Raw genomic sequence first — 23,804 nt, forward strand, 5'->3', positions numbered from 1 at the left:
GGGAACTTGTAATTGACCTTTTTCTCTATTTTTTGATCATATATTTAGAACTGATTAATCAAGTCAAGGATATTATAAAATAATGATAGAAATAATTAGAAAATATGTTGATATGTAATGATAATAATAAAAGCAAAAATGTGTGCAAAAGGGTTAAAAGCCAACAGTCAGCCCCTGCTGCCATTCAGATCCCTTGCGTACAGTTAATCCCGTCTGCTTGCTGATCACTGTCAGTGATCAGTGTTTTCTTCTTTCCTCTGCTCTCCCAGATGTTCCCTGTAATGTGTCATACGTCCCGCGTTCTCCATCTCCTCTGCCAGTGGTGGCGGCCCGTCAGATGCTCCCAGTCACGCTGAGAGACGCACAAGCCCAGTGCTGTCATCATTATCAGGCCCTGCACGCAGACAAACAGTAGTTATTATTAACTGCGCTCTGCTAAGAGGATTGCTTCCTGCACTCTCAGCCTCCGCGCAGTTATTTAAAGGGAGCTTGCATTGCCGCCCACTGCCTGCCACAGCTTTAGAAAGAGAGAGAGAGGGAGAGAGAGAGAAAGAGAGAGAGAGAGACAGAGAGATGTTAAGAGAGTGTGAAGGGAGGGAGAGAGAGAGAGGGCTGATAGCCAAGGACAGGACACAAGAGGAGGGGTAAAGCAGTGCTAGTGTGTTTTCTCAGGGTCTCGTCAGCACAGCATTGTGTGCGTCACAGAGAGGTGACAGCAGGCGCTACCTGCTGGTCCCAGCTCAGCTGCTGCTGCCGCTACTGGAGGGAAACACAACTAGAGGGGGGACACTCAACAGGAAGCTGCAGCCATGGCCAGCCAGCAGGACTCAGGCTTCTTTGAAATCAGCATCAAATCCTTGCTGAAATCGTGGAGTGGCAGTGAGTAGCAGTTTGTCTCTGTTGTTGTTGTGGTTTTTATACTCAGCTGACTGAGGCTGCAGCTCTACTGGGAGCCTGACTTTATAGCCTCTCTGTCCTGTTGTGGTCTGTGACGAGGATGTGATGTTGCTTGTTGCAGATTGAGCTAAGCCTGATTTTATTTTTCATCACATCAGTTGCAAACTTGGAAGCATCATACTTTTAGCAGCAGAGCACCACACTAACTAACTAACCACACACTGAGTCCATCTGGCAAGAGTTACACAGGCACAGAGCACTGTGTCACAGTTAGCATTACTCCGATTAACCTGTGTACTGTAAGTTCTGCTGATGATGATTCAGCATCTCTGCTTCACTTCAGATTCTAGCCTTATATTACCTCAGTCTGTGAGTCTCTGACAGAGTCTCAATAGCTCCTATTAAGTGCGAGGACACAGTAATAGGATTAGTGGAGGTTCAGCTTGGTTGGATATTCTGTCCAGAGCTCACAACCCTACTGCCGTCCATCGGGCCCATGAGGATGGGATAGGATGCCTTTCTGCGTCTGAGTATAATTCTGTTCTGTTCTGTTATATGTAAGACATGATAGGTGAACTATAAAGATGGACTCCCTTTGGACATAAAACAGAGAGGATTAAAAATAGGTATCAACCAAACCAGAAAACGGCACCTTACCCAGTGAAACACTTGCAGTTTAGACTCTCAGNNATATCCATTGAATCTGAATGTAAAGAGATACCATAGAACATGCTGTCCCTGTCTACACACTCAACATTGAGCTATCTCCTGATGATGTTGCATAATCCTCAGATTGGGTCACTTTGCTGATAAAGGCATAGGCAGTCATTGTGCTGTATCAGAAGCGACCCACAGCTATGCATTTAACATTTTCATTAAATATGTGATCTCCTAATCTCAGCTCTCTGCTCACATTTACACAAGCTGTTACGTAATGAATCACAAGGCAGCAGAGACAGTGTAGTTCTAACACTAGGATTCCTGACATATTGGCTGTGGATATTGATTGACCAAATGTATTTATACTTTGATTTTGGAATATATAACAATTGATCGTGTTTGAACCAGGAACCAACAGTATATGTTTCCCTGCTGTCAGTCAGATACTGTTTACACTGTTGCCACAAGGTAAACAAAGTCAAGGCCCTTTAGACACTGGTCTCTCATAAGTCAATGTGTCCAGCTCCAATAAAACAGTGACAACCGGCAGCACAGAACTGGCATTGTGCGTCAGCGGCATCAGGTCTGGTGTTCAAATTGCCCGAAGGCCGGTCCTCCATCAGCCAATCAGAGCAGGAGATGAGCTGCAGTGAGCCGAGCCAGCACAGCGGTGCTCTTCTGATGAGCAGTCATGTTGTTGTTCAGTTTAGTTGCCATTTAATTTCTGTTATCAAATGCAATTATGCTTACTTTATCACATTTGACCAAGTTTTGAAATAACGCTTTAACTTGTGTGTGCAGTGCAGTACTAAATATAGTGTTTCAACAGTGGATAAAATTGTGCCATATATACACAGTCGAGTCCTTCTGTTTAGCTGGAAAAGACAGATGCAGGCGTTTTAACAGGGACTTATATAAATGACCTGAAACGCTCACTCACAGCAGGCAACAGTATCCAGCATGATGTCAGCTTGATAAAACAGGGCTGATGGTCAATAGTTTGAGACCGACATTTTAATCTGCTTTTCACAGACGTCTGTAATCACTCTCTCACTCTCTCCACTCTCCCCAATTTTTTTCAGACACTCAAACTGTGAACTTGTGATAATGTAATAGTATTAGGATGTTGTTGCTCCATTGGCTCCAGCTGTTGCCTCCTCTTTTGATAAATATTTCAACAAAAAATATTTCAGCTTCAACTCCAGACAGCATTCCAGGAGATTTTTCAGCAATTATTGTGGAAATGTTATAGTTTCTCTTTTTTTTGTAGATATGAAGTCATAGATTAAACAAAAGCTCTAGTGACTTATTTGGTTTGAGTATGGAAATATAGTCAGTGTGGCACATCTGGCCTATAACAGAGACCGGTTGTTTCCTTTATGATCTAAACCAGCAGACAAAATTTTCCTCCTTATTGCATCACATGACGCAAACATTTTTATTAATGCCCACCTTTAGTGGAGCACCTAAGAACAGTGTCCCTTTATTCCCAGCTTGGAAGTATAATATATAAATACTGTACTGTGGTGGTGGAGAGGATAAAATAGTAACATTTTGCTATTTCAAAGCCTATATCGCCCACTGCTCTGGCACAGAAATGCAGAGTCAATGTTTCTCACAGCAGCTGGACTAAGTGCTCCCAAAGGTCTATGTTGACATCGGAATTTCTGGTCCAGTTAAGGAGGTCAGTGGTATCTAAATATCCACCCACTCTGTTCACAAATGACTGCTAAAGTGGTTGTTTACTCAGTGGTCTCTGAGGATGCATAGGGAACAGGGTTCTTTCTACACATGTGTGTGTTTATATGTGTGCATGTGTGCAAGACAGACACTTGTTGGCCTGTTTGCATTGTCCCTGGAGCACCACCATGCTCAGGGTGTTTCCAGCATGGCGATGATGTAATGCACACTATGCTGGAGCTCCTTGTTTGCAGAGTCACATGTCGCCTACGAGTCTTCGTACAGCGCCCAGAGCAACAGAAAGGGTTTGATATGCACACTGGTTGCTTTCTTCACCTCCCATTTCCAGTTTAAACCTGACATGGGAGAACTTAAATAACATGATGTGTTAATTTAATTTTGTTGTCATTGAATGTTTGTATAATCAAATGTTTTTGCATCCAGACAAAGACAAGTCACTTGGAAGTTATCTAAAACTAAGATGTTTTACTGGTTTTCCCTTAATGTGCTTTAGTCTTTAATTCTTTAAAAAACTTTTTTAAACAGTGTGCCGAAGCAGAGCCTGATCAAGAATGGCGTTTACACTCTGGTGGTCTGTGCCTTGTGCTTTAGGATCACAGAGGTGGAGGAAAAGGGGTGGGCGGCTCTGTCAGTATAGTGTGTACCCCGGGATAAATATAGTCACACAACTATGCCACCATAGCATGTTGGGCCTCATCACTGTGCTGTGCCTCAGCTAAAAATTCCTGTCTGACCTTCACTCTTGGACAGCACCGGTTGGTCACAAGGCTAGAGGAAGCCATAGCAGAAGCAGCTCAGAGAGAGAGCGAGAGAGAGAGAGAGATTGCGTGGTCTCCCGTACCAAACACTACTCCCACTTTTAAAACACACCCGCCGTTGGCTCTGCGCGCCATGGAAACTATGCCCAGCAGGATAGAGCCAGCTGACACACAAGACATGGACATTGGCGGATTTTACTAGCAAGCATTTGTCTTCATTCAGGACAACCCTGGATAGCATATCCTCCTTCCCCACTATGGACGGGACGGCTGTGTGCTGGAGCAAGGCCAGCGTCATCAGCTTCATCAAGGGCCTGGGTAGGTGCTGAGTTGCCTCGAGTGAGGGAAGCATGTTCTGAAAGCCACACAAGATCGTCACACATGCTGGGCATTCCTTGACAGAAACGCAAAGTGCTTCATGTCCTGAAAAGATCTGGAGAAGAAGACCTGTTTACTGGTACCACAGCGTTTCTCCAGTGTCTTTTGTGCAAGCTGGCTACTCTTACTGTACAGCCTCTAAAAAATGCAGATTGCTCAGGTCGTTTTTCCGCTCTGCACAACAGTCGATGTGTAAAATCCCAATTCACGTGTGTGTATTTGTTTCCTTCTTACCTGTAAGAGGTAAAAGTTTTGAGTAAAGCAGTTTAGGTAATTCATTAAAGCTGTTCTTATCCTCTCCACCTTTGATCTGCAAGGAAATTGATGTTTCTGCTTTTGGCTGACTGCAGAAGTCATTAAATTAAATTACCAGTTATCTGATTTCTCTGTTTTAATACATGCTGTAGGTTTTTTTCTTGCCACAACTTGACTACATGAACATAAATTACTCATCGGCTCATCTGGGTCTGTTTATGTTGTGCTTAAACATGATATACAGGCCTAAAGTATACTTCAGATTTCTTCGCATTTGTGATTAATTATCATATTTTATATTATTATATATTATTTTGGCCATTCAACATTTCACATTGTAGTGTCACAGAAATTTCCCAATATGACAGTTTCACCTTGCACAAATATGCAGCAAGTCTGAGGTGTTTTGTCTTAGTAAGTTGTAACCAAACTGTTTTTTGAACAGGGATTTCAAACCATTTGCCAATTTGAATCCATAATAAAACAAAACTCATGCTGACCATAAAGTCCAGTGTTTGATATGTGATGTTGACAGAGTAATGTGTTCCTGACACAGTGCAGGCTGTACAGTACTTTGCTGCTGCTGATGTGATTTCTTTCCAGTCACATTTATTTATTACATGCACTCACACACACACAGAGACACACACTTTGCTGTACACTGCAGTAGCTGAAGATAATGTGGTTCTCATTCTGAGGCAGTAAGTCTTTTCTGTCCTTCCCAAAACCTCTCAAACACAGATTTATGGCAGTTCGTGAGATAGACGTGCAGTTAGGAGTTGTAGAGTTTCAGGCTAAATAAAAAATTCAGTTAATGAGATGTTTGTATGCAGTTCTTTACTATATTTAGCACTTTTGTGTGTGGAAGCAACAGAGTGAAACACTGAGGTAAATTTTAAATCGTCTGTGTGTTTGTAGGATTTTATGGCCTCAGCCAAGTCATCCGTAATTAAACGTGGGCCACATCATAACACTGGCTGAAAGATGGTCACATGCACAAGATTTTTGCTTCCCTCAAAGGGCAATGACATCCTTGGTACGAAATGAAAACACCAGCTGCTGGCCACGGTGTTTTAATTTCCATATGTGCTCTGTTCACTGTAGCAATAGGAAAGAAAGTGCAGACTCGGGGCAAGCCGGTGCCCTTTGGACAGTCTCCCTCAGGAATGTTCAACATGTTGGGAACTTTATGTCCATGTTTGGAAACTTCTCAGTAATACTCTATTCGCTGGTCTCTCTTTGTAAACAGATCTGTGGCTGATCCCGGCCAACTAATTTGTGCTTTAATTGGCAATGTTTGACTGAACAAAACTGTTTCACATCTTGTGCTTTTTGTGTTGTTCCTGCAGCCTCGCCTGTGGGGAACGGATATAGTAAACCCCCCATCCCTCCAGTCTGCTGTCCTCAGGGAGAGAAGGGTCCCCCGGCCATGATGCCCATCAGCATCGACCCGGAGAGCAAGCCGGGCGAGTACGTCCTCAAGAGCCTGTTCGCCAACTTCACCACCGTGTCTGAGCGCAAGATCCGCATCATCATGGCTGAGCCGCTGGTGAGTGGGCAGAGTGTGATAGGCTCAAGTGTTAGTGCTCTTTATGTCCTGTAGTGATTGGTTGTTGTTGCTCTGTTTCTCTTTTTGAGATGTGCAGAGATTTCTATGTGTGTTTTGATTCAGAATTTGAGACAAAATCCAAACATAGGCAGCTGTTATTATAAGGGGGGAAGTGAGGTCATGACATTAGTCCTCTGAAACAAGCCTCCTAACCTTTTTTGGCTTGTAAACCCCAATACAAAGCCATGTCTTCTGTACATGCAACCACTCATCAAAGGTTGAATGATATGAGTTGTATGCAGTTTAATCAAAGCTTAAACAAAGTTGTTACAGATTGTTCCATTTAAATAATTTTAGAGGCTGATAAAACTTCATTAGATTATTTTTCTATTAACAGTAAGAAAAAAACACAGATTAAAGAAAAGTCCTCAAAATATGATATATAATATAATATAATATAATATAATATATATATATAATATATATATAGTTTTTTTTCTGTTAATCATCTTGTGACCCCTTGTGGGTGTCCCGACCCCCAGGTTGTGAACCACCATAACAAGGTCAGACAGGAAACCTGGTAGACAGCCACATAGCTGGTTTTGACGGTGATGAATTACGAACAGTGGTGGAAGAAGTATTTAGATTCTTCAAATATTTGAACCTATTACACAGTTTACACAGAGTTTTGTAATAAAAACAGTACAGTATTCTTTACCTTATGTGTACAGTAGAAATAGAAAGTGGCCCTTTCTACAAGCTCTACTTGCTGAACAGTACTTAAAATATTTTTGTGACAATGCGCAGCCTGACTGCTGCTAATGAAGCCTTTAACAGTTTAAACTTGACTGTGATATATTACTGTCAAGGCCCTGGGCATGCAACTTAGTCTCACACACACAAGCGCACAGATGTTAACTACCTTGTCATGTTTAATTGTTGTCAGCTGAAGGCCTGGTAGTTTTGTGTGAAGCAGCAACTCCTTCAGCACAAAGAAGGAAGCAGCCTGGGGACAAAATGTGGAATTTTTAGCCAGGTTCATAGTGCGTGCTTCAGTATTACAGGCTTCAGCTGAGTTTAGCACATGAAATGTACTGCCTGGGAGAAGTTATTGTTATTTCCTCTTTATGGACTCTTTTATAGATAAAAACTGGTGGTTATAACCATTTTAAGAGATTAACCTCAATTAACAAACAATTAGTCTAGGCTACCTAAAACTAATAAGAAAATAAAAACGTAATAAAAGTATTCTTTAGTAGATGGTTTTAACTCACTTTTCAGCTTTACTTAAGCTGATTTGTCTAAAAGTAAAAAAAGAAAAAAAAAGAATTTGATTCAGAAATTGATGTAACTATTTTTATAATCGATTAATCATTATTTTTCCTAGCACAAATGCCAAGCCAAATATTTCTTTGTTCCAAATATTATATATTCCAAATGAAAGGTGAGGATTTGCAACTTTTCTCAGTTTGATAGTATCACTGTAAACTGAATATCTTTGAATTTTGGACTATTCGGACAAAACAAGACATCTGAAGGTGTCACCTGTGTCAGAAAATGTGATGGACATTTTTTATTATTATCTGACATTTTATAGACCAATTGATCAATTAATAGTTGATAGTTGATAATGAAAAATAATTGCTATTTACTCAAAATTGAGTTTTTCAGGTGAATGTCAAATGTCTGATATTGTGATTAGATCAGTACTTCAGGATGGAATAATATTCACCATTTAAAGATTTAGCGTTATTTTGAACAGACTGGTCTCCTTTTCTTTTCTATCTATTGTTTCCTGCCCTTGTATTTATATTGTGACTATTGATACTGACTAATGGGCATTTCTGGAAAATGAGATGAAGGTAAGAGCTGCCAGTAAAACCTTTGAGAGACTTTTTGTCCAGCGGAGGTTGAAGCCGATCGGTGGAGCCAACAGCAGCTGTCATAAATAATTCTGTTGACAGACAGTCAGGCAGACACTGTGTGTTAATGTAGGCACCACTCACCACCTGCTCCCAGAACCACATTAATATCTTACAAATGAAAGTCAACTAAAAATGACCAACTGATCCACATTACGAAGAAGAGCCTCAGACTCCAACTAAAATACATTCATCGCCGTCTCTATAGCCTATGGCCTAAGACACTGTAGCATTGTTCACCACAAATAGTTAATGCCCCGGCTGAGGGGGAAGTCTAGGTGCAACATGACAGTGATACTCTCTAGAACCTCTAGTATTTATTTATCAAAAAGATAAATCTCTCAACTAAAACAGGAGAAAACAGATCCCCGGGCTGGTACAGATACTTGCATTAATACTGTTTACAATAACTTTATGTAGGTTGTGCTGGTTAAATTTACTGTCAGTCTACTTGTGGCTGCTATGGACAGGCAGTCTCTAGTTTTAGGGACTGTGATTTATAGACTTTAGTCATTGGCCTAGGTCTGCAGAGAAGTGTTAAGTACCACAGGGAAAGTGTGCAACCCCTCGTTTCAGTGTAACTCCCTCTAGAGAACTGCAGGGAGGATGTCTCTTTGTTTTTCCTCTCAGTGGAGAACTGGCTGAGTAATTTGTTTTAGCCCTGCCGTGTAGTTATTGGCATAAAGTAGTCCCTCCTGCTTATCCTCATCATTTAGGTCAATTTGTTTAACTTAATCCATCATGTTCAGCGATCTGAAGTCAGTATTAATTTATCAAATACAGAAGACATTTTTGAAAGTCTATACTCAGAGGCTAAATAAAGAACAGATGATCTCTAAGCTTAAATTAGTTACTGGAAATAATTGCTGTAAATCTGCGAGATGACTGAATACAAAGTGTGCTGCTATATCAGCCTGCAAAAAAGGTTCTGTAAAATCCTTTAAACCCAGATGGTGCAAGAAGCATCGACTCTTCTGTCATTCTAGCACAGATGGGCACCTCAGGTGCAAGTATTTGTACAGAAACTAAAAGGTTCACCAGAGCATTGGGCTTAGCTGGCGTTCCAGCTGCAAAAGAGAGAGAGTGAAAATTACCATCAGCCCACGCAATGCCAATGTCAGACCCATCAGACGGTTAGCTATTTTGGATTAATTATCAAGTAAGTGATGTGCTGTGATTTGCTGTCTGGCTAACGAGACAGCAGAGTGATGTATCTGGCAGAGCAGAGTAGCAAAAAGGTAATGGACAGCAGATGCTTTGATTTGTGCAAGGATAGATTAGCTGGTAACTTTGGATATAAGCATGCTCCTGTTACTGTGTTATTTGTTTTAGATACATCAGTTTGACAATATATCAAGCCTGTGATGGCATGTCCCCTGCCAAAGCAACATTTAATATTTCTAAAAACTAAAATGAAACCTTTTCAAAAACTTGTGCACCAATGAAACCAGATAGCACTTTGTAAAAATGGGTGGAGCTGAGATCGAGCTGAATAAAACCTGGTTAATGAAAACAGCAGCCTGCGATGGCACTCACCTGTCACTGACAGCGTCCATGCCCTTAATTATGCATAACGTAAGGCTTAATATAATTTAAACGGGTGAGTTATATAAAAATTCACCCCCTGTAAAGCTGTCCTGAACGGGAAAATTAGCTACAGAGACCGAAACAGTTTTTTGTACCAGTCTGCAAGCATGTTTATGCTGTTTGAGAATTTTAGTATGGGGGCTTATGGAGATATGGGGGGCTTATGGCCATATTTCTGTAGCCAGCCTCAAGTTGCTGTTCGAGAAACTGCAGTTTTTGTTACTTCCTTGTTGGCTTCATCTGTCAGCCACAGAGTTTTCAAATACTCTATGTCTATTTAAGACTGTAACGCAGTGGAAACACTTCAAAAATAGACGCTTTGGTAATTCATTTCTATGATTAACTTAATAATACAGGGTTCATTTTTGTGATTTATGTAAATTAGCGATCATTTTAAGCATGTTTGGTCTCTTAAATAGACTAAATAATGGACTGCTTCATTAAACCAGTTAGAAGGAACCTATGTTCCAAAAAAATAATCAAATATTTAAATGTTTAAGAAAGTAAATGCTTATTTTAAGTGTTCCAACATAATTCTAATAAACTCAAGAAGTCATAATTTTTATCCTCCATTTACTAACAAATAATTATGAAATGATATACATATCTAGAAACCATCTATAGGACCTTACAGCAGGGGAACACTGTTCAACCCAAATCCCCCATGAAGGCCTATATCTCAGATGATAGAAGACTGTAATAATGGGAGCTGTCATGAATGTCCCATCTCTAATATCTGACCCTCCCTTCTCCTGCCTGGCATCAGACTGATTGATGGCTCTCTCATTAACTGGGCTGTAATGAGTCCCTGTTTCAAAAATACTGCACACACTCTTCCGACAGGGCGGGTAGAGTTATGAGCTTCAGAGCAAACTTTTGACAACTTTGCAAGTTTGAATTTGTACAAATAAAACCTACAAAAGTTGTAAAATGACTCCCCTTTTTCTGTATTTGCAGGAAAAGCCATTAACAAAGTCACTGCAGAGAGGAGAAGATCCTCAGTTTGACCAAGTAAGTGCTGAGAAATGCTGTTAGCTAAAAAGTGATGCATTAGATAAAAAATGAGTTGACATTTTGTGGTTGTATTTTTAATCCCTCCATGTTTTACATTCTAAAAGTGATTATATAAGACCAACATTGCCTCTCCCTGTGAGCAAGTCAGTTTTACGTCCTAAATCCTGCTCTAGTATGATGCACTGTAACATGAAAGAGCTAATGGGTGAAAGCCCTGCTCACAGCCCAAAAAGGTCTTTCAGATCCAGTCAAGGGCAGGAGTGTTTACCTTGAGAGCTGGCACCGGCTCTGTGCTAGGTGTGTCCAGCAGGTCTGTGGCTCTGCAGAGAGGGCCCTTTCACAGCCACAGGGGTGTGTTTGTGCTGCTGCGTGAGGCCATTCAGCAGTCACACAGAGCCCGGATTCTTCTCCAGCCTCGTGCTGAATGAAGGGCTCGCTGTGTTCCCCCGGCCCGACCAGACTCTCCTCCCTTCCTGTGTGCCCAGCCCATCCCACCCGTTCCTTCCTTTCCCTCTCCCTCCCCCAAGACTGAGGGAGGCTGCCCCACGGGCACCTTGTCGCTCTGCATAGTCCCAGTGAGGACCAGCTGACCCTGCAATCTCGCCTCTCTCCCTTAATGTAGTGCTTAAAGGCTGCCTCGTTATGTTCCACTCCATTTATTGTTCAAATGTCGGGAATATGATGAAACGTTAATGAATCCTCTTGTGCGGTTGGATTTGTTGTTTAAATTGCTGTACAAATAAACAAAGGAAACACTGATCACTATCTCTTTGGTATGTTAACTGCCAAACACAAACATGTATTTGCACGATGTATGTGTTGTTCTTTCAGTTGATAAGCACCATGAGCTCGTTGGCTGAGTACTGTCTCCCCTCCATCCTGCGCACTCTGTTCGACTGGTACAAAAGACAAAATGGACTAGAGGAGGAGCTGCATGAGTACCGGCCAAGATCTAACACCAAGTCTAAAAAGTAAGAATCATTTATGATTTCTGGATGCAGCAATGTTCCACCTGTATAAAATGTCAAACCTGAGAAACAACAATGGTGCAGCACAGTACTGTATGATTGTAGCAGACCTGTTGATCTTGTTTTTCTCTCTGTAACAGTGATGAGCAGCAGAGAGATTATCTACTTGAAAGGAGGGATTTGGCCATTGACTTCATCTTCTCTCTTGTACTTATAGAAGTTTTGAAACAGGTGACTTGACTTAACTGTGTTCTACACAAAAGCTGCTCAGTTTATCTTATTATTTTATTATATAAATCTCACTTAGAGAGCTGTTATGATTTTCTGCTGCCGAAAAAATTAACTCATGTGTTGTTTTTTAACGTTCATTTTCATGTCTCCTGATTCTTAACTAGATGCCGCTTCACCCGGTCCTTGACAGCTTGGTCAATGAAGTCATTAACTTAGCCTTTAAGCACTTTAGATACAAAGAGGGGTAAGCTCCTGTCTTTTTCCCAGCGCAGTTCCTTCTTCCTTTCATAGTTTAACATTTCTCTAAGGTTGGTTTTTCTTAACTTTATATTGTGTTTCCTGCAGGTATCATGGTCCTAACACTGGCAACATGCACACTGTAGCAGACCTCTATGCTGAAATCATAGGTGTATTAGCCCAGTCCAAGTAAGTAGCAAAGACAGAACTATGATTATATAATAGAAAATATTGTTTTTCTCTTGTCTTCATTTTCTGCTCTGGTGGGTTTTGGTGTCATGCCACATCGAAATGGTGTATTACGATTCCTAATGCCTTCTTGGAAAACATCTCCCGGTTCAAGAGACTGGAACATACTGTAGGGACGACACACTTTTGGACAAGTTGCCTTCACACCAAACTAGGACTGGAAATTGATGTCTGTTTATTTGAAGTTTTCAGATCATTGCAGCAAGGAACAAACCCTTAAAATAGAGATATGGTTGGTGAGCACACTGCATACCTCCCTTCGAAAGTGCACTCTGCTTAATTTCCTGCAGGAGATAGTTCACCAGGAGGCTTTTTATAGAGATCTTTACTTTTCTCAAGGTCAAGAAAGAAAGAACGAGGTCATGAATGTTACTGGAAACTGAAATTATTCAGATATAATTCACAGTTCAACAATTCAGTTGTATTTGGAGTACCTCCAGAGATTTAAATCAGTTTAAATGTGGTTCCTGGATCACTGTTTGTGTCAGTAAAATAATAAATAATTTCTCCTCACATGGCCGAGCTGCAGAAACAGCTGTACTCAGTGGCTAGAGTACTCTGCTAGCCAAAAGTGAAGAGGTTAAGAGATGCTCATATGAGCTCCCATGATGAATTATCTTCTAAATTTAGACCAGCTGAAGAATCCCATCTCTGGTTCAATTTGGGCAAGGGATCAGGTGTTAGATGAGGAGTTCATCTTGGGGCACAGACTCGCAGTCTGTATTTTGAGGATAAGACGAGGGGAGGATATTTTTGGGAGGCGTGTTCCCTGAATATTGTCACTGTATTCTCTCTGCGTCACGACTCCAAGTGGAGGAACTTTTTTGTGGAAGTGCTGATTCAGGATTTGTCTTACTAAGCTGTGCAGGCATGTCTCTCTATAGAATATCATTTAGTTTTTTTTTTCTCTCAGGTTTCCTGCTGTGAAGAAGAAGTTTATGACTGAGCTAAAGGAGCTGCGGCAGAAAGAGCAGAGTCCATATGTAGTCCAGAGCACCATTAGCCTCATCATGGGGGTCAAGTTCTTCCGTATTAAGATGTACCCTGTCGAGGATTTTGAAGCCTCTTTTCAGTTCATGCAGGTACAACAGACTCTGAACTTTGAATGGGTCCCAGATGATGATCATAAACCTGCCTTGCTACAGTATAAACTGATTATATGTTACAAGCTATACATTCACACTTTCTCAGTTGTGTTTTTAAAATGCGACACAAATATAGACTTATTCACCATTGAGTAGAAATTGTAAACATTTTCAGTATTGTCAGGATTTGCTGCCTTTTGACCTTGACTGTGTTTTTTATTAGCTTTTGCATGCAGTTTGTGGATTACATTCAGTTTTGACCATACAGTATCAAGTCTGTTTATCTCTTGGGTAAATTTTTTCACTCTCTACATGTATAGTAGATTTAAAGCTTTTTTATTGCATGTTGAACCATTCACTACTCTCCTTTCTACAGGAGTGCGCCCAGTATTTCCTGGAAGTCAAGGACAAGGACATTAAGCACGCTTTGGCTGGTCTCTTTGTTGAAATTTTGGTTCCTGTTGCAGCAGTAAGTTTCTGCCCAAACTATGCATTGCACACATTACATATTTAATTAAAATAGTAAAAGAGCACTGGTTGTGTGTGATGTTGTCCTAGGCCGTGAAGAACGAGGTAAACGTACCCTGCCTGAGGAACTTTGTGGACAGCTTGTACGACACAACCCTGGACTTGTCCTCCAGGAAGAAGCACTCGCTGGTTAGTAACCCGGCAGAACACATACTGACACTGATTGTTGGCGATGTTTTTGTTTTTGTACACCTCCGTTTTCACTCTGACACCCTCTGTTCCATGGTTAGATTGCCTGAATGCCTGTGGTCTCTGTGAATCCTCAAGCATTTCAAGGTCACTCTTGTGTAATGTTCTCTTAGCATCATTGTCCACACTTGAAATAATTTATAAGGGAAGACAGCCTGCCTTTTCAAAGCATAAAAAAGGAGCATGAAAGCAGCGCAGTATACAGAAGTGTATGTAATGCCCCTTCCCCCTAAAGTGTTTTCAAAAAAGTATTTCGCCACAGCAGTTCACAGTGAAATGTAAAAGACAACAACCCTTGTGGAACAGCCGTTTACTCTTACAGAAGGTCTACATTCCCCTGAGGCAATTATGGCTGAAAGCCACATTTTATAAGTAAAGTTTGAGCAAAAAGCATCACAAAAGGAGAAATTATGTCTTCAGAAGAAAACTGTCTTAGGTCTTAAATTGCACTTATGTAGATAGGGTTCAGAGGTAATGCATAATTCCTCAAATTATCCACTCCTCAACTTTAAATGAGCAAATAAATATGGAAACCATAATGGTAGGACCTATTTTTAAGTCAAGCTATTACAACAATGCTGTATATGACAAAAGACATCTAAGCATTAACTGTTCTCTACACAGGCGTTTTACCCGTTGGTGACGTGCCTGCTGTGTGTCAGCCAGAAACAGTTCTTCCTCAACAAATGGCATGTCTTCCTTAACAACTGCCTTTCAAATCTAAAGGTAATGTAACCTGGAAACCAGCAGCCTTGAATTCAGACTACATTGGTCTTTGTTAGGATGGAGTATCTAGATACATAGAAGCAGATACAGTTTAAAAACAGAAGCATGTTAATCTACAAAAAGTATTTTGGTGTTTTATTTTATGGCATGATAATAGTGCACTAAATTCTTCAGGCAGTAATTATTCTAACTATTTCCATCAGCATTAAATGTATTATATAAGCATAGTGTGATTACAGTAATTAACTCTGTAACTTTGTTATATCATAGCCTACAATAAACTGTCTTTTAGGCTGCCACTTGTTCTATCACTGACTTTCTTTTATAATTGTAATTACAGAGTCGAGACCCTAAAATGGCTCGTGTTGCATTGGAGTCCCTGTATCGACTGTTGTGGGTCTACATGATCAGAATCAAGTGTGAGAGCAACACTGCAACACAGGGGTGAGTATCTTGTAACCAGGGGTGTAAAGTTAAACACAGTGCAGGGTAAACAGTAGCTTCTCATTTTTACCTCAGATGTTAATTTCCAGTTGGCATGAACAATAATTTCTCAATTGATACACTCTTTTTACAGTGTTTTTATAAACCAGGAAATACCTGTGAGATATTAATGAAGGTCATGGGCTGAATCATAAAGTTAAAGCAAAGTCCTTCCTTGTAGCTAATTTTATTGCTGTTTATAGAGAGAGGAATGCTCTGTTTTCTCTATGTACATGCACAGGAGTGTAGGTCTGGGGTCAGACCTGCACCAGACTCAGTCAGTTCCGGTGGCCCACAGGTTTATCACCAGCTTACAGACATTATTATGAGCCTGAGCCCACATGAGAAATCCCAAACGGGTCAAGCCAGACTTTTTAAACGTGTTAATTAGGCCTAAAATAAACGTTGTCTAAAAATAACCCCAATTCAAGCAATGGAGTACTGTTCAAAACAATTTAATACAGTTTTCAGTGTAATTTTACACAACCTTTTAAATCTTTAAGTGCTTGTCAAAGGTATCTCATAACTCGCTCTCTTCTCTGTGTCCACAGTCGCCTCAACACCATTATAACAACACTTTTCCCTAAAGGATCCCGCAGTGTGGTACCAAGAGACATGCCTCTCAATATCTTTGTCAAAATCATCCAGTTTATTGCACAGGTAAACATAGCACACTGCACTATAGAGAAGTCACACAGTGATTTAAAATGATTTCCTTTAACTCCCTGTTAAAACCAATATAGATGATCTAATTGAAACTTCTGAGATGATATCTCCTGATATTCATGGAATCATATTAAACAATTTTTTCCTCCCATTTCATTACAGGAAAGACTTGATTTTGCTATGAAAGAGATTATCTATGACCTTCTTTGTGTCGGAAAACCTGCAAAAGCCTTCAGTCTTAATCCAGAGGTATGCATTCAACGTTCACTTATACAATGTGTTTATAGAAAACCATTGAGAGAATGCCTATAATAACCGACTGTTGCTAGGTAACTTCCAGTAACTGAAGTAACTGCTGGTACAATTGATTTTTTACTGCTGACGTTGTGTGAGATGAGAAACAACTTTCACTTAACTTGAAGTTTATTTTCTGTGCAGAGAATGAATATTGGTCTGAGAGCATTCCTGGTCATAGCTGATAAACTGCAGCAGAAGGACGGCGAGCCTCCCATGCCTAACACTGGTTGCACTTTACCCTCTGGGCATACAGTCCGAGTGAAGAAGACATACCTGAGCAAAACGCTGACAGACGACGAGGCCAAAGTTATTGGTGAGAGCAACAGATCAGGGATGTTGGAAATCACTCACAGAGCAGTGACAGGTTCAGCGTCACATTTAAATTAGGTGCACATTTGGAAAGGATGTCAACAGTTTTTCCTCTGTCATCTTTTCCAGGGATGTCACAGTATTATTTTCATGTAAGGAAGGCTATTGACAACATCCTCAGACACTTAGACAAGGAGGTGGGGCGCTGCATGATGATGACTAATGCTCAAATGTTGAACAAGGAGCCCGAGGACATGATCACGTAAGTGCACACATCCCTTTGTCATCCTAACTGCCAATACATTTTAAGTTGCCAAAACTTCAGAAGAAGAAGAATGTGTTTCCAGTTAGATAATTAACTCATATTTAACTTAATTAATTCTGTGGGACAGAGGTATTTGTTTATCGCAAGGTTTGATCTGTTTACACTTGACGGTTAACAACAACTTAAAATCTGACCTTTTCAGAGGTGAAAGGAAACCCAAGATTGACTTGTTCAGGACGTGTGTCGCTGCCATTCCTCGCATCCTCCCTGACGGGATGTCCAAGCCTGAGCTCATAGACCTGCTCTCCCGGTGAGTCATCTCTGTTGGGGAAAGCCCCTCCATAAGGTAGACAAAGCACTGGTAGCACACTCATCAACTGTTTGACAAGAAAATTAACTGGAGATCTAATCAAGTATTATTAATGTTTGTTTAGGGAAACAAATTTGAACCATGCAGGGCCTGAATTTCCTGCTATGCCTGTTTGCTGTCTCCAACCTTGTGTTTTATTGTTTACAGTCCATTATAATGTTATTTTCTTAAGCTGCAATACATTTAAAAAAAACATTGTAATATATTAAGCTTTAATTTTCATTACTCATTTTCTGTGTTTGGGGATTATTTTAAAAACTCATCTAAATAGAATTTGACAGACCTATGCACTTTTTTAATGCACTTACATCCAGAAATAACATGCTAAAAAAGTTCATTGTTTTAAAATTAATGATTAATGAACAACTAATCTTATTTTATACAGCAGGCAGATTTAAATGCCTCAGGGGGTCTCATTTCTGCCTGTCAGATTTGTATCACAGATGACACATGTGATTTTTGTGCTGTTAAAATCCTGCCTGTCTGGCAATCTTTAGGCTAAATTCATCTGAAATGAAACATAATCATTGATAGTGGATAATGGACTTAAATTTTATTCCAATTAAGATACCTTGTTTAATTAAAAACTCTTTCTTTGTCTTCATTGTCAGATTGACAATCCACATGGATGACGAGCTGCGACTCATAGCCCAGAATTCCTTGCAAAGTCTGCTGGTGGATTTCTCCGACTGGCGTGATGACGTTCTGTTTGGATTCACTAACTTCCTGTTACGTGAGGTCCAAGACACTCACCAGGGTCTGTTAGATACATCCCTCAAACTATTGCTGCAACTGCTCACACAGTGGAAACTCACCCTGGCTGCCCCAGGGAAGAGCTATGACACAGCTAAAGTACACACTGCAGAGGTACACACCTTCGTGTTTATTATGAAACGTTTTTCTGCCTTTAACAAGTGGGAAAACGTTTTTGTTTCGTTTTTGCTCTTTGTCTTTTATAATAGCTACTGCTAACACTTGTTCTAACACTTGTGACAAATGGCAGTTGTAGAAATTGACATCTAATGTACATCTGCGCCATTTTAATCATGCAACTGTGAAACCAGCTCTTGTTTTATTTTAATTTTATTTTTACAGCTTCTGCAGACCAGCTCAAGTCTCAAGCTCCCTGCAGAGCGCGGCCCTCACTCCACTGTGCTGCATGCTGTAGAGGGGCTGGCGCTCGTACTGCTCTGCTCCTGCCAGCTGAGCACCCGCAGACTCGCCATCGCCATCCTCAAAGAGATACGAAGTCTCTTTATGACCATTGGACAGTCTGAGGTAAAATCAGATAAAGTGAAACTCAGGTGACAGAATACAGGATAGTTTGATGACTGAGTTACCTGACTGTGATTTTATGCTTTCTCACCTGCAGGATGATGACAAAGCAATGATAGAGATTATGGACCAGCTCAGCCCTGTAATCCTGGAAAGTTTTGTCAACGTTGCAGTCTCTGATACGGTGAGTTGTTGGAAGCTTAACTCCGTGATTCAGTCTCAATCAAGATGTGTTTACAGTTGATCTGCTTGTTTTACATAGAGTTTATTCATATTCATTTTACGCGACATGCTCATTAGCTACTTTGATGAAAAGATCAGGTGTCTTTTAAATATGACAAAACAGCAAATGCTTGTTACATTGACTGTAAAACAGAAGCTTGATGTAGTTATCTAACATGTAAAAACTGAACAAACAGCTGGAATTGAGCAGCTGTTGGCTTTTTGACTCTTTTATGTAATCATCCAGATTTATTGAGACTGGGATAATACAAAATGTTCTTATATGCATTATGGAATTATGTTTCTAAATATACTTCCTATGTTTCCCTTAATAACTGCCCTATTTACATTACAAGGATGAAAGGGGGGACAGAAGAAATCCATTTCAGTCATGACTCCTGACCTTTGCCCCCACTGTGCCCCTTGCTTGTTTGCAGGCCGCCCTGCCAGCTGGCCACCACGTGGACCTTCAGTGGCTCGTGGAGTGGAACGCGCTGCTCGTCAACAGTCATTATGACATTAGGAGCCCCTCACACGTGTGGATCTTTGCCCAGTCTGTGAAGGACCCCTGGGTGCTGTGTGTGTACAGCCTCCTCCGACAGGACAACCTTCCCAAGCACTGCCCCACAGCTCTCAGCTACGCCTGGCCCTACGCCTTCACTCGAATGCAGATGCTCATGCCTCTGGTAGACCCAAAGTAAGGAGGGACCACTTCTTCTATTTTCTGTGCATCCCTACTTAGCGTTGCTTTTTTAAGTACAGCCACCTGATAAAACTTCCCTCCTCAAGATCTGCTGTTAAAAATAGCCCAGATAAAAATAAGGATCCAATTTTTTCTGTATGATTCACCAGTAACCCAGTGTATGCGAAGAAGACCAGCACGTCTGGCAGTGGGGACAATTACGTAACCCTGTGGAGAAACTACCTGATCCTTTGCTTTGGGGTGGCCAAGCCCAGTATCATGAGCCCCGGCCATCTGAGAGCATCGACACCTGAGATCTCGGCCGCCACGCCTGACAGCGGTGTCAGCTACGATAACAAGGTAGCTACCTCCCCGCCCTCTGGCCTTATTAATTCCCCCAGTGCTTTGTCTCTCTAGGATCAGGTGTTCATACGGTGCTTGTTGACATTCAAACTCGAAGCATCAGATTACACAGCAGCTACCCTACATGAATGGAACAGGAAGCTGATATATTCTCAACTGTACAGGCACTTATCTCAATGCAGGCCTGTGTAATTAGTGGTGTTCAAGCAGCGTTAGAGGTTTATTTGTCTGACTGAACTGTCTGTGTTTGATGTTTCAGGTTATCGGGAGCCCATCTGTGGCTTGGCTTCTGAAGCAGTTGGTTCCACTGATGAGGGCAGAGAGCATCGAGTTGACAGAGTCATTAGTTCTAGGCTTTGGTCGCACCAATTCCCTTGTGTTCAGGTATATCACATCACAGAACAGTGTTTTAGATCTAATTCTAATCTGAAGAATTTTCTTTGCCTAAATGGATCACTTCTAATTCAAATTTCCTCTTACAAATGATGATGTGCTTGTTAATTTTGCTTGACTCACTGGTTTCAAACATGGATAGCAGCACAGCATCACATTATTGTAGCTGCTGATTGCAGCTGTAGTGTTGTTTTTGTCTCTTTTAATAGGACAGGACCAGTCAAAAATGAAAGTTGGAGCACAATCCATTATTCGCCCTGTAGTTAAAGTGCATGTTGACCTGTATTTGCGTGGATTTAAGTGGAGATAAACAGGGGATTATAGTTGAGTGGTGCCTTGTTGTCATTTGCAGCCGCATTTCAATTGTTCCCTACAAATCAGATTTTTTTTTTTTTAGCTCAAAATCTCTTTTCCTAGAAAAAAAAAAACTTTTTACTGGATTTTTACTCTAGTTCTTGTTTGATAAAGCATTTTACCTGATGACGTGTTTAAATTTTCACCGTGTGCACGCAGGGAACTTGTGGAAGAGCTACATCCCCTTATGAAAGAAGCATTAGAAAGAAGACCTGAGGTTGGTTGACTGTATTTACAGCACAGTACTTGACATGAGCAAAGTATTCGCTGTTCGGCTTAATTTGTTACCAGACAGCCGGCATGTATCAGTCACTAAGTAAAGATGAATAATATTGTTACCAAGAAATCCATTCTGAACTTTTTTTAATGATTTTTGCAGAACAAGAAGCGGCGTGAACGACGAGACCTGCTGAGACTGCAGCTGCTACGGATCTTTGAGCTGCTGGCTGATGCTGGTGTCATCAGTGACAGGTTGGTAGAGCGTTAGTTGACACATTGCAGTCCCACACTGCATAGTATCACACTCACAGTACATGAGAGGGGAGCGTAAGTAACAAAACAGGGTCATTAAGACATAATGTTGACACATAACTCCTTATAATAAATTGCTGTTGACAGATGTTGAAAAAGCAGTTGAAATATTAGTGTTGCACACTGTTTGGTTTCTGATTTCTTTTCAATGGGTGTCTCCCTGTTTTCTCTGTAATCCTAAAGTACAAATGGAGCTCTGGAACGTGACACCCTCGCCCTGGGCGCTCTGTTCCTGGAGTATGTGGATCTAACCCGAATGCTCCTGGAAGCTGAGAATGATAAAGATGCAGAAATCCTCAAGGACATCCGAGCTCACTTCAGCGCCATGGTGGCCAACCTCATCCAATGTGTACCAGGTACTGAGAAAAGATTAAGCTTGAACTAAAAATGCTCTGCTTCATTTTGGCTGGGGTTAGCACAGCACATGGAGCACGAGACATTGATCTTGATTCGGATGTAGCCCAAGGGGAGGTGCAAAAATAATGCTGCTTAAGGACATAGCAGGCCAGGACAAGTGATGACTCATGGGTTGCCAAGCATTCGTGAGTCCCCACTGAATGGCTAATGATCTGTCAAGGGACAACAACACCTTATTATCACATTGGAAAAAGCACTTTTAATAGTTAATTAGGAGTTTAAGATACTTGAATATTTTTGCTGACTCTTCACTGTCTCAATGAGCAGACCTCTAACAGGCTTTCTTGTCTCCCTCCCCAGTGCACCACAGGCGCTTCCTGTTTCCACAGCAGAGCCTGCGGCATCACCTCTTCATCCTCTTCAGTCAGTGGGCCGGCCCTTTCAGCATCATGTTCACGCCTCTGGACCGCTACAGTGACAGGAATCACCAGATCACAAGATATCAATACTGTGCCCTGAAGGTAAACATATTTTGTGCAATCTATTGCCTTAAACATACATATACATACATAGCAATATTTTCTCAGTAATGCTTAGTAAGAAAATAAATTTGTATCTTGGCAGTGGATACATTTGAGAAAAAGGGCAGAAAAAATTCACATATATCATCTGTCTATCGTAGAATTATGCAGTAAAATATGTTTTTGTATCTAATGATCTGACCTGTTTCTTTGAGTGAATAGGCCTCTGAATCACCAAGTGGTTCTGCATTAGAGAAAATCCTGCCATCTTATCTCTATTAGCCAAGATATTTCTTTAAATGTTATTTTTGTTTGGTTTGGACTCTTCGCCACCCATAAGACAAATACAGGCTTAATTACAGTGCACACTCACCTGTGGTGGAGCACACAACCCAGGGTTCACCAACATCAGATTATTCCGTCTCCTGTCTCGCTTCTATCTTTAGGTCTGAAGGGACTTAGTGGGTAGGCAAACATGATCAGTTTAATGTCACATGACTTCTGGGAACTCAACACGTACCTCCTGCCACCATACTGGTCTGCGTGCATTGAGTGTTGCCTATTGCAGCAGTAAACAACACAGTTGCTAAGTCAGTTGCTTGTCCAGGGTTGTGTTCAATGACAGCATTGGAATTAAATGTGTTGTTATTTTGCGATGATTTGACATTTTTGTCCTTGGGCGGAGCAGTGGTTGTGTAAGATAAAGGGAAAAAGTAGAACTGTGAATATGTTTCTCTTGAATATTAAAACCTATAACATATGAGTGTTGTTGACTGTTTGTTCTTCCAGGCCATGTCTGCTGTGCTGTGCTGTGGGCCTGTGTTTGATAACGTTGGCCTCTCTCCAGACGGTTACCTCTATAAGTGGCTGGATAATATACTAGCCTGCCAAGATCAGCGGGTATGTGGCCAATACTTTACCACCACGGTGCATTTAAACAAAGAGCTGACCCAGAAAGCCCCTCTGATAGCTTGCTGAAGCCAGCTTTGCAAAAGCCCCACACTAGACCTTGCCAAGGGCTCACCATTATCTTGCAGGAGTGCTGGCAAGTAGTGAAGGAGAGTTTCAAAACAAATTTGTCTGATATTTTATTTATTTCAGTTTACCGTGATATAAGATAAAGCTCCTGCATGTTTATTTTACATGTTTTTCCTTTGCTAAATGGACTTTAAACTCTCATGTTTGCATTACATGGCCTGAAGAGTAGCATTGACTGGAAAGGTAGCCAAGAAAATGTACTTTATCATCATCATCATTGTATGCATGACAGAAGTGGAGCTACTGAAATCATTTTACACTGAATTCTTCAAAAATACAAATAGAGATGAGATGAGATATTTCCGGTCATAATAAAATCTGGAGAACAGGGAATCCTTCCAGAAAGACATGAAATTCAACAGAGTCTGTGCTGGTTTCTGCTCCTGGCTCAGGTCCACCAGCTTGGCTGTGAAGTCGTCATCCTGCTCCTGGAGCTCAATGCTGACCAGATCAACCTGTTCAACTGGGCTGTGGATCGCTGCTACACAGGCTCCTACCAGCTCGCCTCAGGCTGCTTCAAAGCCATCGCTACAGTCTGTGGCAGCAGGTACAAAATCTCACAATCACCTGTTCAACTAGTTGAGGTCAGCTGCCTGTGCTCATTGTTTTTATCAAGGCCAGTTATGTCATCTTAATTTCTTTTAATGGAATTTGTGCCATTTTATACCTCTTTGGATGTCTTTTTTAAAATGTAGTTAATTATCATCATTATCACTATTAAGTTTAGATACTGTATTCTCTGGA

The 23,804-nt window shown here is 41.0% G+C and overlaps 1 protein-coding gene across 5 annotated transcripts in view; it reads left to right on the plus strand.

The window, feature by feature from the left end:
- Window positions 1–551: 551 nt before the first annotated feature.
- The window catches only part of LOC118341807 (protein furry homolog), a 41,623-nt gene continuing 18,370 nt past the window's right edge, over window positions 552–23,804 (plus strand). For 2 of the 5 annotated variants that reach the window (XM_035680186.1, XM_035680188.1), the window contains exons 1-29: window positions 4,006–4,334; window positions 5,999–6,198; window positions 10,665–10,718; window positions 11,553–11,692; window positions 11,830–11,920; window positions 12,085–12,164; window positions 12,266–12,346; window positions 13,320–13,488; window positions 13,868–13,960; window positions 14,050–14,148; window positions 14,833–14,934; window positions 15,275–15,378; window positions 15,969–16,077; window positions 16,246–16,332; window positions 16,522–16,693; window positions 16,819–16,951; window positions 17,157–17,264; window positions 17,936–18,191; window positions 18,420–18,602; window positions 18,697–18,783; window positions 19,259–19,518; window positions 19,674–19,863; window positions 20,126–20,250; window positions 20,773–20,830; window positions 20,993–21,084; window positions 21,328–21,500; window positions 21,862–22,022; window positions 22,812–22,922; window positions 23,453–23,607. In XM_035680186.1, coding sequence (XP_035536079.1) covers window positions 4,274–4,334; window positions 5,999–6,198; window positions 10,665–10,718; window positions 11,553–11,692; window positions 11,830–11,920; window positions 12,085–12,164; window positions 12,266–12,346; window positions 13,320–13,488; window positions 13,868–13,960; window positions 14,050–14,148; window positions 14,833–14,934; window positions 15,275–15,378; window positions 15,969–16,077; window positions 16,246–16,332; window positions 16,522–16,693; window positions 16,819–16,951; window positions 17,157–17,264; window positions 17,936–18,191; window positions 18,420–18,602; window positions 18,697–18,783; window positions 19,259–19,518; window positions 19,674–19,863; window positions 20,126–20,250; window positions 20,773–20,830; window positions 20,993–21,084; window positions 21,328–21,500; window positions 21,862–22,022; window positions 22,812–22,922; window positions 23,453–23,607 — 3,734 coding nt within the window. In that variant the 5' untranslated portion in view covers window positions 4,006–4,273. Of the gene's footprint in view, window positions 880–4,005; window positions 4,335–5,998; window positions 6,199–10,664; window positions 10,719–11,552; window positions 11,693–11,829; window positions 11,921–12,084; window positions 12,165–12,265; window positions 12,347–13,319; window positions 13,489–13,867; window positions 13,961–14,049; window positions 14,149–14,832; window positions 14,935–15,274; window positions 15,379–15,968; window positions 16,078–16,245; window positions 16,333–16,521; window positions 16,694–16,818; window positions 16,952–17,156; window positions 17,265–17,935; window positions 18,192–18,419; window positions 18,603–18,696; window positions 18,784–19,258; window positions 19,519–19,673; window positions 19,864–20,125; window positions 20,251–20,772; window positions 20,831–20,992; window positions 21,085–21,327; window positions 21,501–21,861; window positions 22,023–22,811; window positions 22,923–23,452; window positions 23,608–23,804 lie in introns of those variants that run through there. The other 3 variants (XM_035680187.1, XM_035680185.1, XM_035680183.1) reach the window with 3 other exon arrangements.

Source organism: Morone saxatilis, unplaced genomic scaffold (genome assembly GCF_004916995.1).
Source record: "Morone saxatilis isolate NCDOM2014 unplaced genomic scaffold, NCSU_SB_2.0 Contig8, whole genome shotgun sequence".
Classification (NCBI taxonomy): Eukaryota; Metazoa; Chordata; class Actinopteri; family Moronidae; genus Morone; species Morone saxatilis.